The sequence below is a fragment of the Lycorma delicatula genome, chromosome 3, assembly GCF_047948215.1.
Source record: "Lycorma delicatula isolate Av1 chromosome 3, ASM4794821v1, whole genome shotgun sequence".
In the NCBI taxonomy this organism is placed as follows: domain Eukaryota; kingdom Metazoa; phylum Arthropoda; class Insecta; order Hemiptera; family Fulgoridae; genus Lycorma; species Lycorma delicatula.
In genome coordinates, this window is record NC_134457.1 from 6,395,617 (window position 1) to 6,413,642 (window position 18,026).

At 32.4% G+C, this 18,026-nt stretch overlaps 1 protein-coding gene across 1 annotated transcript in view; it reads right to left on the reverse strand.

The window, feature by feature from the left end:
• LOC142321364 (repulsive guidance molecule A-like) overlaps positions 1–18,026 on the reverse strand; it is an 83,636-nt gene that overhangs the window by 12,395 nt on the left and 53,215 nt on the right. The window contains exon 3 of the mRNA XM_075359391.1: positions 6,826–7,033. Coding sequence (XP_075215506.1) covers positions 6,826–7,033 — 208 coding nt within the window. The remainder of the gene's footprint in view (positions 1–6,825; positions 7,034–18,026) is intronic.

An 18,026-nucleotide genomic window follows, 5' to 3' on the forward strand; every position in this document is an offset into this window, starting at 1 on the left:
CTTTAGTCAATATTCATATAACAAGAAGTGCCACTTTTTAAAAATATACAGTTACTGACACTCTTGTCAAGTTTTTGGTATATCCAACAAATAACATTGCTCTAGTTAGAAAACTAATTTTGAAGAATTTACAATATTTTTTAGTAACACAAAAATCTAACTCAGAAAAAATCTGTTAAACAAAAAATAATTATTATTTTACCACTGTTACACTCCATTGTGACTGTAAATTATTTGCTGTGTGAAACCGACTAGTTAATACTGTCTACATAGTCCAAAATTTTTATAATATTATTTCTGGCTATACAGCCAGAATGGTGTCAATTATAAAATTGACACTAGTCTCTTTATAACATTCTTTTAGGCAGTTCAAAACATTCATGTTTTTCACAATGTAATGGTTCCAGAAAAATTTTTCTGGCATTTGGATTTTTCTCCTGCAACTTCTTCAAGCTTTAATTAGTGAACACCATCTCACCACTACACCCACTGTTTTTCAGTTCATACATAATCAATGAATGTAGACTTTGTTGCAGTCTGACTACTATGTCCTGTGCTGTGTCAGTGTAACAATACTATATTCTTGTGTTGCTCATTCTCCATTTTGTCTAACTTGCTCTGCGTTCTGATTGGGTGCAATCAGCTGTTGTTCAAATTAAATCTGAGCTAATTAATAGTGAGTATTAGCTATCTACTGAAATTCTCTCTTTCATTTTTCACGATCAAATACTGTCCTATATTTTGCAATGATGATAGCACATTTTCATAAATCCAGCGTGTAAATTTCATCGCCTCTGGTTTGTAGAACAAGTGATCAGTTCATATAAACCACATTCAGAAATAAAAATTGTATGCGGTTGCCAAATGGATGGTATTTCAGAAGTCTGTGGCACATACAGATACCTTTGAACGATTCTGAAATACACTTGAATTCTTCAACTATGTTGACTAATACTGCTTGGTTTGGATTTTTGTAATCTAAATTCTCTGTATCATTAGCTTTAAATCAAAATTTCTCCATCCCATTCTCTTTTATAGCCACTATAATACAGCATTCCAGTATCGGTGCACCTGTAGACAGACATTCATGTAGAAGTGCCATTTCTCTTAAAATATTGGTTCCAGAATACTTATCTATAAAAAAAAATACAAGGGCTGCCTTTATTTCTGTAGGAGCTCTCTAATGTACAATTTGACAAGATGAGTTACCATAAATGCTAAATTTTGTTTGTTCAGTAGAATATTACAACAGCGTCCAAAAATACTGTTCTAAAACTTTAAAAACTGTTCACATAATTGTACTAACTGCCTGCAACTGCATCATGGCAAAATATTAAAAAAAAAAACATTATTATGCACTGGGCCAATCACTTCTAGGGTATTACTAATTCTCTGAACCTTTTAAATGTACCTGAACATAAAAATTTGTGGATTAATAATAAAGATGAGAAAATAATTTTTGATATTTTAATCTTAGTATTTAAAGATATTTTCAATTAAAATAAAAAAATTTATAAATTACTTGATTTAGTCAAATTTTTTCAATATTTTTCTTGTTTCATAATCTAGCTCAGTGCGTTTTGATTTCGTAACAGTATTCTCAAGTGTGAAACAAAACCATCATTATCCTAAATAGTACAATAAAACTTTCTCTAAACTTTAATCCACTATTTTTAAATTTTATTTCCAGTATTTTCATATTTCACTGCAATTTTCATATTTACAATGCAATCTGTTGGTAGTAAAATAGTACAGAAAAGATCAGGTTTGGGTGAAAATCAAAATGACATATGTTTTTTCACTTGGAAAATTTTAAAATTGGAAAATGTGTGAGTTTTGAATCTTTATCCCTCAAACTTTGGTTTTCAAACCGTGTAATAGTTATCAGTAAGATAATTATCAGTTACGTTCCACATAATTTTTTCTTATTTAATGAAAATTGTGATTTTTTTATTCAGTCATATAACATGATGCCTTATTCTTTAGAAAACCTCAGAGATCATGCAATCATTCAAACAATGTCAATAATATTCTGAATAAAATTGTTTCATATTCAAATCCCTCAATGCCACACATTTTTTATAATATAGGTACATATTGTCAAAGTTTAAATTGCACCACTAACAGGATTCTGATTACAAGACTTACTGGAATAATTTTAGCATTGAGGATAATTCAGTGGCACTGTTAGAGGAGTGATTACTTAATAGGCGTTTAACCCATTAACTAGCTAGTACATAGTAAATTATGTTGTAGGACTTTATTTAAATCTGAAAGTTCATGGCTAAAATATAAAGTTCTAAGTTTGGTTATCGATGTCATACATATGCAGCATGCAATTTACGTAAAAAATAATAATAAATAAATAGAATAATATTAACATACTATTAAATTATAAAATAGAATTAAAGAAATAAACTTATACATTATCATTAAAGCTAAACACTTCTTACTTAACCGACTTTTCATAAATGGTTATGTACAACTTTTTAACAAAACTCCTGAACAATAAAGCAACTCTTTCTCATAAAATGGTATTGAATTACTTATTTTAAATTTAACATAAAATTACATTTTAATACAAGATTTACCAGATAAATTTTTGCAAATTTCCTGTGCTGATTTTTATTTTATTACAAAGGAATCACAGATCAGAGATTTCAGAAACAGATTATTCAATAACAGATTATTCAACAGGTAAAAAAAATAAGGATACATTTCATAATTTAGCAGAGTAAATGATGTCGGTTTAAAGCAGAAAATAATAATTATTGATAAAAATTGTTTTTTATTACAGTTACTATTTTTAAAAAAAATTTGGGTCTCGTATAGAAAATGATTGTATTAAAAAAAATTTTCTGTTGTAACGCTAAATTTACTTATCTGATTATATTTAAGAGTCCTTAAATGAAATTCAATTTATTTTAAATTTTAATCAAGCTAACCTACATTAACCAAATCCCTGTGCACGCTTTCTAGCCCCTGCAACAACTGATTACCTCATACCGTGTTAGGATTAAATTCAAAATAAACAGGTACTAAGCAGATACCAAATGCAAACTATTTTTTTTAAAACCTGCAGGACCACCAGATATTTCTTAAGAGGATGAGATGAATGATTTATGAAAAATGTGAGAAAAATGCTGTGCCTGACTGGGATTTGAACCCGGGGCTTCGGATGAAAGGCCGAGATATTACCACTTGCGCCACAGAGGCCGGCACCAAATGCAAACTACTCACTCAAGTGTCAACCACTTCCAAAAACTTTGTCAGCCTGTAGACAGGTGCATTTTAGAGGCCATCTAGTCGGTACACGGTACTGTGTACAAGGCACCTGACGGTTGTGGACATAAGATAAATGCCTACAAACTGTGGAATCATAGGCATCTTTCAAACGGGGGAGACAAACACAAGAATTGTTAGTTTCTATTTGTGTAAATACGTATGGCTTTAGCCATACATAATGATGGCGATTTATCTGAGAAAAGAAATCACTTCGTATAGGATACAATATAAATTCAAAATAAACTGGAATTTCGCTTACGATAAGGACACTTCAAACAAAGTTAAGATAAGCATATGCGGTAATTTTCTATACGAGACCCAAAAATCGTTGTTTCCTAGTCATAAGTACAATATTTTCATTAATCTTTACATTAACATTCAACTGATTTAGCCACGAGTATATATTAGGTATATTTTGCCCCGCTTTGAATAAAAATAAATAAATGAAACTGCATAACTTTCATTCTAAATTTTCATTAAAAGAGGTCATAATGAGATACAATTGCTTTCCAAGACTCCTACAGAAAAATGTAAACATTAAAAAAAAAGTTGTAAATATCATCAATAAACCGACGATAATTTCTGTTTATTTAAAACACTCAAAATTATTAAATTTAGAAAAAAATATGCAACCGTGTATGAAAACTCAAATTCTAAAACCTGCCAACGTTATGTGAAAATCAAGCATGCTAAGAGCCTACTTGCAACATACATAATGTAAGGATGTTTTTAAATTACAAAGATAATCAGAGTTATCAAAGTTATCGGTCATCTAATAATAACAGTTTCAATTAGAAGTATAAAGCTAAAATTTTAATTGAATTTTACACTAAAAGTTTCTTTAATATTCTTTTTGGAATAACGTTTAAAAATGTTAAAATTTATCTAATTAAATTTTTTCCAAAAAATGTTTGGAAGGAGCACATAAAATGTGCAAAATTTAACAAAATCGCTTAGATTCTGTAATCTCATAAATAATTAATTTAGTCATCAAGGTACGTTACATTACCTATTATAACTAAAAATTGTATTAAGTATTTTATTTATTTAACAAAGATAACTAGTTGTGAACTCATTCGGATAATTAAGATTTTTACGTGTAATTCTGTCTTTTACAGTTAATTTGCTTTAATCTTTCTTTCCTAGAAAAAACACTCAAAATAACTTGAAATTAATGTTGGACGCATGTAAAATGACATCACAAAATCAACAGCGATAATTATACAAAAAAAAAACTGTACATAGAAATAAATTATTAATGCAATTAAGGTTAAATGGAACTCTTTTAACATAACCCATAATACAAGTGTAAATAGTTAAAAAAGTATCATATTTTCAAGTAAATGAAATTGCAAGGAAAAAATAATCAAAAGTGTTATGCCAAAGACCTATTATAACGATTACAGTAAAATATTATATTTTATGCTGTAAGAAAAATCGCATTCCATTAATCCAAAACATAGAATTTTCATTAAGCTACATCGAGACAAATTTAGGATCGCATTAAACAAATAAACTTTAAAACCTATATGACTAAATTACTGTAAAACAACTTAAAACTGTATAATTTCAAACTTCGGTAAATAATTTTACGGAAATATTTACTATAGTAATAACAATTACTTTGCAAGTTAAAGTTAAGTTTTCCAAAAAAAGGTGAATATTCATTCGATTAAAATATTTAAATTAGGCCGGTGGATTCATAACATTTATTTGTTATAAAGAAAAAGTGATCTGCTCTTGAAAATTTAAAAATATTATTGTTATGGAAAAACATTATTTCATCGTATTATTATTTACGAAAATGACGTTTTCATTAGACATCGTAATAACGGTTGTAATTCATATCGCATATACACACAAACCATACTCTTTCAATGTATACAGTTCTCGGTCTCACGTTACAGGAACATTAACATTTATTTCAAAAACAAAACATCTTGTACGAGTATGATTTTTTCTTAGTTATTTGTTTAATAAGCTAATAAATAAGTATAAATCACTTATTTATAAGAACACTTTGAATAAAAAAAATTAACCGAATGCTTTTTAATAAAAACAAAAAAATCCATATTTATAGCGATTATGTTACGTAAGTAACTTGTAATAATAAAATTGCGAAATTATAAGTTTAAACAATCTAAAATGCGTTTAAAATATCCTTCAACGGGTACAAAAATGATTCTGCTTACAATCACCAGAGCGACATAAAAAAGAAATAAAAGAATAACGCTCCGTTTTCCATGTAGCAGCTCAAAAATTTGACAATAAACCTGTGTAAAAGGTTTTTCTAAACAAATAATATTATTTATTAAATTTTTTGATCGTTCTTTCTTTAGGAATACTCAAATGTACATTTTTGAAAATCGAGTAGAATTAACGCTCGTCATACTATGCGGCGAAGGTACGGTATGAAGTCGGACAGCACGGCCGTTTTCAGCCAGCCTATATTTTATTAACAATTCTCGAAACAATTTCCTGGCCGTAATATTCTGTCGTCGGGTTTTAATCGACAACAAACATATTTTGTATTAACGATCCGGAGAGATAACGAGCAACAGTTAACACACAACTACAGGAACATGTGGTTGTGCTACATATTCCTCGCTAAGCCTAACCAACTGTTACATATTGTAAGTAACGTTGACTTCTTACAGGCAGTCGCATTTAAAATTTGTAATAATGAACGATCAAAAATTTTGTAATTTTTGTTTTACTTTTTAATAATGTTTACAAGATCTTTTTTTTTACATAACGTAAGCGTACGGTATAATGAAAGTTATATCAGATTTTTGCCGGTAAGAACACATTTTTTAACGTGTACTTTTGCTACATGGAAAATTAAAAACTTGTGCGTAGTTTATTCGCCGGATTTCATCGGTGTAAACAAATTAAACTTCTCTGTTTCTTAACGAAATCTAACTAATGAAGGTACATAGTAACATACTGTGATCAAATCAGGAGTTTATCGTTTAAAGCGTAATTTTATTTTGAAATCAAATTTAACGAATTTTAGGAAAAATAATCGAAAAAAAATTTAATAAAAATATAATACTTACGAAGTAATAGTAATATTAATAATAATACTAATTAAACTTAATATCGTAATTAAAATTAGGGAACTTAAAGGGGATATAATCAAGGTACTGGACGAGGAGGAACTGCTAACGGGCAACCGGTTCAATTCTAACGGAGTAGTTCTGTTCTGTAAAGAACCGGGATCAAGCCTAAGAACATCGGCTTGGGCCGAATGAGCGGCGGCTGTGAATCCGTGCCCCTCACCGGCAGTCATAGCGTCAAAAACGCACCAGTCTATGTAATAATCTGTTAAATTATTCATTATTTCGTTGCTCAATCGATCAGTCTGTTTACATTTATTTAAAGCCGTTTCCCACGATACAGCGTGTCCGCGTGCAGTTACCAAATCTAATTTTTCACTCGGCGGACAACCTCTCGTACACAACTGAAGATTGTTATCGTCCGACATCGAAGATTTTACTAAATCTTCGGGTAATTTTGCAGAAAACGCCAGATATTTACCTACTCTTCTAATAACTATTGTCGTTTCGATGTACCGAATATATATTTCTACTCTTTCCGGTTGTGTTTCTGCGCTGGCTGCTATCAATATACTGTCTGATATATATGTACCGTCGATAAACGTCGCCGGTAAAGGTGAATCTGCCGTAGCTTCGTATGTTTTCTCTGTTGTACACGGTGTATTTCTTCCTTTTACGATGACGGTCACCTGTGAAAAACACAATAAAATATATAAAACAAACAGACAATACGGTCTAAAAAAATATTGATATTTTACATTTTTATAGATTTGGTGAACACAGGAAATGCACACATACCGCACCTAACACATAAAATAATAATAATAATAATAATATTTACTTCACTAAACAAACAGATTTCAAGTAAAAATAAAGTTATTTACAGTTATAAATTCTTAAAACATACGGTTAATAGACATATAACCAAATAATAACACAACTAAAATAATAAAAATGAATATTTCATATAAACTTGTGGAACTAGGACTTCCTAAAGTAATACTGTACTGGAGATTACCATTCGTTATTTTTCCGACGAGTAAAATTATTAACTAACTATTTATTGAAAAATGATCAGGTGTGGATTTCCAAGTGGATTACAAAATTAATTACACGATAAAAATCTTTCAAACTAGTGACAAGATTATAAATACGCACACATTAAATAACTAAGAACCGTAAATACAATACAAGAAAACGTGATCAGATTGAAAATGAAATTAATTTTAGATAAAATTGAAAGAAAAATTATGATAATAAAAGTATGAAACTTTCAGTTACCGATTCCACCCACAATCACAGGCGAATTAATTTAAAAAAATCTCTACATCTTCAATTGAAAACAACCGATCGTAAATTAATTATTAAAACTGTTTAGAGTCTTCTACGAATTTAAAGTCCCTCGGGTAAGCGATTAAATGTTTTGGACCTAAGTATGAATAAAAAAAAAAAGTTTAAAAATGATAAATGCAGCCGTTGAAATAAAGATTTAAGATTAAATTTGTCTTAACTTAAAATTTTTAGTACGTGAAATCTCTGGCCGTGCTGTCAGTTGCAATAGTAAAAACACGGTTCAGTATATGCATAGTCATAGCACGGAGAGCTATGAGCTAGGCTTAACTGATTTGGGCCGGTCCAAAGTGCATCCACCAACAGAGCGTACCTCAAAAAAAAAAAAAATATATATATATAAGCAAAAAAATTGTATTAAAATGAACGATTATAAACTTCTAAACGAAATTACAAAATAAACTTTAAGAGAAACATAAAAGAAACCGGAAAAAATGTTGCTTTACTTTTTTTATAGTTATAAACCGACTCGCGTTATGTTGGTCTATTCTTAGTCAAAATTCTAAATACTTTTGGTTAGATTTAGGATTTAAAAATGTTAACGGTAAAGAACGAATTACAGAAAAAAAAAAAATATCTACAGCTCACTTTTCAGAAGCGGTATAAATGGAAATCGGCAATGACGGGAAAAATTAATGGTAGTAAGTTATAAGGACGACCGACATAAGTTTCATCCAAGCTTATTGTTCATTTGTTTTAAATCCTGGCTACTTTTTAAAATCGTAAGATTACGAGAAATAAAACAAAAATCGACGATGATATGTTATAACATTGATCGTTATCCGACTAGAAGCAAAATTCGAGCAAATTAATAACATGCAAAATAAGTTTAAAAAAAAAAATATATATATATATAAGTAGATATATAAATATATAAGTCGAGGGTTTAATCTCTGAAGAATAAAACGTTTTAATAGTTCTCGGTTGATACGCGTAATACAGCAGAGTAGTAGACTAATAACAGCATTTTTTTCCGATTTCAGTGCGCTTCATCATATTTATGTGCTTTCATGTTTTATTGCAACGGACAGCTCGGTGTATAAGGTGCAAAGGAAAATAAAAAGAGTCTGAAAAGGAGAAGAGGATGGATAAAAAAAAGACGAAGGAGAAGCGAGTAAGAAGAGTGGTTATAAAGGAAGTCAGTGGGCGAGAGTTAGGAGCGGCAACACCCACGAACATCAACGTACACAAATGCAGGACCGTAACACGGATCTAACCGCGAGTATCTCTTACAGCGAACACCAGGTGTGTTTTAATATTATTAAACATTTTATTATCATTAGTAACACCATACACTAAAAATAATACAAATATAAAAATATAAATACAGATTCCGAAAAACAGTGATTTGTTGAAGAAAAAGTTTAAAAACTTTGAAATAAATGTTACGGTCATAATTTTACATACTAAAATACGTGAACATGAAAAAATGTGTTTACACGAGTAAATTAAAAATAATTGAAAAAACTGATATAAATTATGTCTGATATTGATCGTTTTTAAACTTCTAGGCGTACCTGTGAACTATCCTCAGCGCGATACAACTTAGCGGTAGCGACTTTGGCGTTTTACTGTGCGGTGAAAAAAAACATCGTTTAATAATAAAATATATTTATACCATTAGAATCACCAATCTATTCTGCTTAAAATGTACAAAACAACATCGCGTATCGCTTTCAGATTTTCTAACTATCGGCAGAAAAATAGAAAAAAAAACACGGTTTCTTAGGAGATTTTTGAAAAAATAAAATTTGAACTGTTATAAACATACGACGATAAAAATTTGATATCCTAACAAATTCATGGGTTGTCCATCGCAGTACTTTATGTAGCTACAACTACAAAAAGAGTATTGATATTAAAGTATTATTCAATTGAAACTGTGCACCTTCTGCCGTTTCGCACGTAACTTTTTAATCCATAAAATAACTTCAAATCTACGCTCTTAATCATTTTATTTCGACTTCAAATGTTATTGTCGAATTCCTGTTACATCGATTCAAAATTTATCGACCACCACATTTACTACACCGAATTTAAACGCCCGTCAGATATCCTGGAATTCGCTTCTTTTGAAGAAAAAAAACGACATGGCTGATTAATTGAATCTGTATTCAGCACGAATGTTATACGCCAAAACTATACCGGTTGTCATCGATCTGACGCAAATCAAACTCGCTTCAAAAAATTACAAGATATTAAAAATAACAATGCCGCTAAGCCAGGCCTACGAAGGAGAAAGAGGATTAAGAGCAATTTCCCGTTACTTTTTTTACCGTGCCGAATGGACTGTTACATGTTCATTGAAATGTGCCCGTTAGCCGTCAAGTCCATTGAAATGCAGGTATTATTCCGGCATAAAAGCGATACCTTTGTTTAATTTTCACCACGACTGATTGTTAATGAACATCGCAACTTTCAGGGAAAGCAGCACAAGCAACTAGTCCAGATCTTACTTCAGGTACTAGTCATACCAAATTCTACTCCTCATATGAAATTCTGTGAGATGGTGAAAGCAACGAAAGCAATGTATCACTTTTTGTGGAAAATAATTCATACACTAACATCCACTCTGTAAGTAAATAAAAATATTAATTACAAAATTATGTGATATTCTGTAAAATTTTGTATAAAATTTATTAAAATGTAAGCAGAGAGCGAGTGTATGTATGTATGTATGTATGTATATATAAATATATATATAAAGGCGTCTTTTTTAGAGTGATAAAATTTTGATAGAGATAGCTGTCATTTGTTTTGTTCTGATGACATTTTGTTTCGTCATTTCAGATCAGTGAGCATTGGAAAATGATCGTGGAAAAACTGACGCCGCAGCAACGTTTACAAATTGTGGAAATATATTTCCAAAATCAATGTACTGTTCGCCAAACGTATACGGCACTTCGTAATTTTTACGGTGCACATAATCGTCCATCAGAGCAACTTATTCGTCAAACTATTGATAAATTTTGAAAAACATTTACTCTACTCAATGAAAAACCAACAAGACAAAACGTACGACGAAAATTTCGGTGCTGTCAGCGATAGTGGTGAAGAAGATTCGAATGTGTCTGTCTATTCATCGCCGTTCTTAACAACTTCCAAGTCCATCCACTAGATGGGAAATTTTACGCAAAGATCTTAGTTTAGACCCATACAAGATGCAACTGGTGCAAGAACTGAAGCCGCAAGACCATAATAAGCGTGGTTCGTTTGGTGAATGGTACCTAAATCAATTGGAAACCGATCCACTTTTTTACCGAAAGATTTGTTTAGTGACGAAGCTCATTTCTAGTTAAATGGTAATGTCAACACGCAGAATTACAGTATGCGGAGTAAGACCAAACCTCAGGAAATTTACGAATCTCCACTGCATCCTGAAAAATGCACTGTATGGTGTGGGTCACATGCTGGAGGCATCGTCGGTCCTTATTTTTTTAAAAATGAGGCTGGAGCGCATGTTACTGTCAACGGTGATCGTTAGAGATCAACGATCGGTGATTATTTGTTTCTAAATTTGCATGACATCGACCTGCAACACTTTCGGTTTCAACAGGATTGTGCCACACTTCATACTGCTATCGATTTATTGAAACCACAATTTAGCGTCAAAATTCCTTCACGAAACGGTCCAGTGAATTGACCTCCAAGATCATGTGATCTAAAGCCAGTGAATTATTTTCTTTTGGAATATGTGAAGTCTCTGGTTTATGCCGATAAACCAGCAACAGTTAACTCTTAACGAAATACGACTCCAATTATTTGAAAAAGTGGTTCAAAATTGGACTGATCGAATCAAGTTAATCAAAGCTATTAGTGGTGGACATATGCCGGGAATTATTTTCAAAACTTAATGTCAGAAAGTTAACTTTCAGATAAAAACAAAATTGGGTTCAAACTAACCTTTTTATGCGTTTTATTTCAACTCAAAGTTATATCGCTCTAAAAAAAAAACCCCACTATATATATATATATATATATATATACACTAGCCGGTCGGGGTAGAGCCCCCTGGACTCTCAGAGCACAGGTTAGCCAGGTCAACCTCGGAGCCGACCCAGAGGCTACGGGGGCGAACCCCAGGGCCGCAGAGCTCGCCATTCCTATCTAGCTAGATTGTTCCGCCCCCTGGATCACAACACAGAAATAAAATAATGGAAGTAAAAAGACTAATCTTTTCTTTTCTTTAATGAATACACTTAATTCACAACTTCACCCCAAAAGAGCTAGGGCCTAGTTTTATGGCTTAAACCTTCCCTGGAATAACACGAATGTATCCTGCAATCGGTCTGATGGTTCTCGCGTGTTGCGAGAACATACAAACTTTCGGTTTTATACATACGAAGAAAGATATAATATCTTTAGTATAGTTACTAATTTGGTGTACACACACACACACACACACAATCAGTGCGGCTAAATAAATAAAATGTGATTTACTCTTACTAGGTAAATGTAAAAATGTTTTTTTTTAAATGTGGTAATTTTTTTATCGATTAGAGTTTCAAAAAAATTTGAAAAACAAAAATTTTATGCCTTTTTTCCATGACGATGACATTAGTAACCAGATACCAAATTTAAATAATAATGTTTACTTTTTCTAAAAGAAAAAACAAAACAAATTGGAAAACTTCTCTTTAACAGTTTCCACAAGGAAAAGTTATTATTTCAACATTTACCGGTTAATTATTTTGATATTTAGCACTCGTTATTAAAAACCGAAAATTTAATTTTGGTATAGCTATGCCAATTAATGCCGCTGAAATATTGAAAAATAATACGCAGAACAGAGAGTAAGTGTCATCTTTAGTAACAAAGGTAAAACCATACGTCTAAGTTTTTTTTTTTAAGTTTATTTATAGATTCGAAGTGTAAGCGTACCAACTAAGCGGCACAGGTAAACCGATAAATATACGTTGACTACAACACCTGGACGACGTCGCGACGATGACGACGACGATGCTATTTCAAAACCAACGCACTGCCAAAATACAAGATTATAAATAACTAACCAGTAGTGTGTTAGCCCGGTTGTCCGCCCTTTGTTGTCTTCTCTCTTGAATAAACACGTTTATACTAAACATAAATTGGTCGCGCACTCGCAAACACAGACACACAAAACGACGGTCATATAAACCGTTAGTTTAGTTCAGTTCCTGGAAAAGTCAGTTACATAAGAAAATTACGTTACAGTATTCATAATTTATTTAGGAACCTTACGAAATTAACTGTAATTTCATAAACTATCCGCAATTAAAGTAAGTATTAATTTATTTTCCTTATTTCCTAATTCATCATTCAACTATAATTTTGATGAATTCTAGTAAATTCCTTTTCAAAAATAATAATATACGAAAATGTAACGGCATAAACAAATTTTTTTTTTGTCTTCAGTCATTTGACTGGTTTGATGCAGCTCTCCAAGATTCCCTATCTAGTGCTAGTCGTTTCATTTCAGTATACCCTCTACATCCTACATCCCCAACAATTTGTTTTACATACTCCAAACGTGGCCTGCCTACACAATTTTTCCCTTCTACCTGTCCTTCCAATATTAAAGCGACTATTCCAGGATGCCTTAGTATGTGGCCTATAAGTCTGTCTCTTCTTTTAACTATATTTTTCCAAATGCTTCTTTCTTAATCTATTTGCCGCAATACCTCTTCATTTGTCACTTTATCCACCCGTCTGATTTTTAACATTCTCCTATAGCACCGCATTTCAAAAGCTTCTAATCTTTTCTTCTCAGATACTCCGATCGTCCAAGTTTCACTTCCATATAAAGCGACACTCCAAACATACACTTTCAAAAATCTTTTCCTGAGATTTAAATTAATTTTTGATGTAAACAAATTATATTTCTTACTGAAGGCTCGTTTAGCTTGTGCTATTCGGCATTTTATATCGCTCCTGCTTCGTCCATCTTTAGTAATTCTACTTCCCAAATAACAAAATTCTTCTACCTCCATAATCTTTTCTCTTCCTATTTTCACATTCAAATAACAAACGATTTTGTACTTTCTAGAGTAGAGCTCTATTGTTGCTGTAGCAGCAACTAGTATAGCGACCAAAATTTTGTGTATCGGGGTTTTTTCAAATGTCGACTTTTTAAGATTTCCATAGTAAAAAAAAGACATACAAAAGATAGAAATTTCTGGATGATGTACACCTGTAGGCCTGTATTTTGATTCAATACCTCTGGACTGGTCGACGTAGGTTCTTTGAAAACGATTAATAAAAGTCAAATATATAAATTAATAAAAGAATTTATATAAATACATAAATCAATAAAAGGTACATTGATGGCGTTAATTTTGGTATTAAAAAAATAGGGAAGGGTAGTTTTCATAATTTTTAATTTTGAAGGTTTTTGTTTTCGGTTTAATACGATGAAAAAGTACTTATTAAGTTACCCAAAATTCTGAAGTTAAACCTGTTGAACAAGAAAATTGTAATCTAGAACAACGATTCAGAGATATATCCAGCTTTGGTCCCGTCTTCGATCCCGCTGGAGAAGGGCGTATCACTTTACCCGTATTTTCTATCGGTTAAGATATAGTTAATATCTATTTAGCCTTGTTGAATAACAATGCACCAGATCGGGCCGACTTTCATTATTCCTATAAAGTTTTAGTCTGAAAATAACAACAAAAAAAAAATTGAATACTTAAAAATATCAATTTACGTTAACCTTTCAATTTCAATATTGAAAATCCACCTGCATGTATTATTAATGTAGACAACATGGAACATTTTACAAAAAGGAGATCCCATGGGGCCGCATTATTTTTAATTCCGATACTTTATCAATTTTTCAAGTTGTGGCTGTTATTAAAATAGTATACAAGATGGTTTTCGAGCAAGAAGACCAAACAGGACTAAACATTTTTTAAATAAAAATTTTGATTTTTTTAGCAATTATATACTCTAAATCTTCCTCTATGAATCACGAAACCTTGCCGAAGGCGAGGGAGCTTGAGTGCTCAGCGATACGGAATAGCTGGACCGAAGGTGCAACCATATCGGAGAGGTATCTGTTGAGAGCTAAACTAAAGAATAATTCCTAAAAGAGGGCAGCATCTTCAGTAGTTGTTAAGGGCGTATGTCAGGAGGACTTAAACGGCCATATCAATCACTAAATCTTCTGAGTACCGCGCAGCTGAAAGCAATGGAAAGTCTCATCGCTCCCGAAACAGCCTCGCTCGCTCGGACCGGACATTGATGTATCTGTGTGTGGCCCATAACCTCCCCTTACCAACGAATGCGTAATTTATATTACCGGCTGGCTTTTGCGCGGGCGGAGGCCGACATATTGAATTTTTAAACTTTTGAACACATTTTCTTGAATTTTTTATACATAAATATTGTCAAAAATACACTTATTATTAAGATAAATTAACCTCAGAGTACCTTGTACGTTCTCTAGATCTTTCGGCTTACTTGGAAGCCATCATCGGGAGTTAAAATTAATGCATTAATGTCACAGTTGAAAAATCGTAATTAAAATTTAAAAACAGTCGTGATTGTCCCGGTCCTGCTAGTATAACTTTTGATTATACTAGTAGGACAGGAACAGTCTGACAGTAAACTGAGACCGGGACTATTTTTAAACTTTTATTTTAATGCATTAATTTTAACTTTTTTTCCAAGTAAACGTAAAGGATCTAGAGAACGTATCAACGTGCCGGTAAGGTGGATTATATTAATTGTTAATTTGTTAATTTAATATATCAGCGGTACCATATTTGACAAATTAATAATTATTACTTAAACCGATCTATCTCGACAAACTTTAAACACAAACACACGAATCACGGCATTATCACGGATAAGTTGTGAGCTACATTGAATGGAAACGAGAGAGAACGCCAGTTTTGGCCGATCTGCGCTGTGCCCCCTTCTCGTCAACCCGCTCGTCAGTAACGCAAACTCAAAGTCGTATCGGCGAGCTGACCGTGTAAGTTATAAAATGACATCGCATTTACATCTCCGAGATTAATAATTAGGGAGTTATTAAGGCAGGACGATATAGACATTTTTGTTACGCTACAAATTTCTGTTCTGGTACCCGTATGTTTCGGTGTGATTTTAAAGACGTTTCACGTCAAAAAAGAAGGATGAGAAATTTAATTAGAAAGAAGAGAAGAGGGAAACAGAAGTAAACGAAGAATGAAGGTTACGAAACGGGAAAATATTTATTTATAGCCGGACATAAATAAGGGTGGTCTCTTAACACATAGGAGAACGAGGGAAGGTACTAACTACGCCTCGGCTTCACAACGGGGTTGTAGTGGCGGGTAGGAGAACGAGGGACGAAGAAGTAACTGGATTAGAACACATGGAGACCAGCTGCGATGGAATTCCATCGCAGCACCCCACTACCCTCTCTTCGGCATCAGCAGTAAATAAAATATATGGCAGGCAACCCCCTACGAACATCACATTTATATATTCTCGTAACCGTCCCCACTGAACTGCTTAATAGAAAAATAAGGTCTAATCTTACTAGTAGGCCCTTTAAATTTCCATTAACTTTATTATTTTATATAATTTAATTTAATCAGATGAAATTAAGAAGCCAAACTAAGAAACTGAAAGATGGAAGATTAATTTTAGAACTGTATACGGGTCAGAAAAGGACTAAAAATAAGTGATGCTCAAACCGAGTGGTTTGGTCCTAGGGTGACACCTAAGCCAAGGTTGCTGCTTGTCGCCGAGTTTGTTTAATACGTACGCTAAGATATAAACGGAACGATGAAGGAAATAAAAAGAATAAGGTTAATTGTAGAAGTAAACGGTACAAACACTTACAATGTTAATAGAAAACTGGAAAAGTAAAAACGAGAATAAGTTAAGGAAAAAATTACTGTAAAGAAATAGTTATTATTTACAGTAATTTTTTTTCTGTATTCTTCAGGTATAACTTTAACTTATATTATATAATAAGTTAAAGTTAGACCTGAAGACGCGTCTTGAGAAGTATCATGTTCGGAGTGTACTTCTGCACGGATTTGAAACGTGAATATTACGAAAAAGTAATTCTGAAGATATTTGAAATGCAGGTGGAGAACGGAGGAGAATAAATAAACAGATGAAGTAGTAAGGACAGGGAACGAAGATATAAACTTAATCAGATTAGGATGTTACTGCCGGCCCGTACCATGAGAGGAGGATCGATCGAAACAGCGCTAGAAGGATCAATAGAAAGTAAAAAAAAATTGAGTCCGAAAGAGTAAAAATTATAAACCACCTAAAAGGAATAGAATCTATCAAGATCTAAAGTTTAGCTGGGAATAGAGGAGAACGGAGATAGACATGGTGTAAGGGACAGATAACCGTCTGACGAATAATTTTATAAAAGCGAATGAGGCAACTGAAATGTTTCTTTGCGGAGAAAGGTGTTAAAAATTAAACTTCGAGAAACGAGAATATTCCAAGGTTCCAAAGAGGGTAGGAGAGGGAAGAAATTTTACTGAATTTTTTGTCGGTTTATAACTAACAAAAAAAATCCTGGCTGACGATCTGCAACGTAACAAGAGTATAATTTCAAGAAAATGAAATTCGACTTTCCATATATTAACAAGTAAATAATTAAAAACTTCAGAAACTCTTTCATAAACGATACCGTTACGAAGAGGAAAAGAAAATAATTCGAAACGGGTGCGTAATGAAAAAGGAATATTTTTATGGGAATGCATTAAAAGTCACAATGAAAGGAACTAAAATCGTTTTAAAGGGGAATCGCGAGGTGAACGATGCGAACAAGCAAAAAATTCCCAGTGGACATTACCTCTCCTCGAACTGAAAAAAAGATCTACGCTCTAGAAGGATCGGGACGCAATTTTATCTTCCATCCGTTCAATAATTATGAATTTCCGGCAACTTAAATATATAATCGCCATCTAACAAGAAAGATGAACGACGACGATTGAAAGTCCAGTTACTCAGTAGGTATAAGCCCTCTGCAGTATATAGAGCGGATGAATAACACATAAAAAACTCGATAGAATCGAATTTGTAGATAACATATTAAAATACGATAGGTATTTTAGGACGAAAAGAAAGGTGCAAGGTAGAATACCATAGGAAGGTTAAAACGTTCAGAGGTAAAACAGAATAAGAATAATACGTCCATGGGAAATACTCAAGGGTAAAACCTTTCATTAATTTCAGATACAGCTTAATAGCATGACAATTACATAACGATACAGCATAACGCAAATGAATTGTTAACAGCACGAGACCACATATTAATACACACGCTTCGGTTCATACAATAAAATCCTCAGCCGGAAAACCTATCAAACGCCTGATTTCATTCTCCATAGAAAA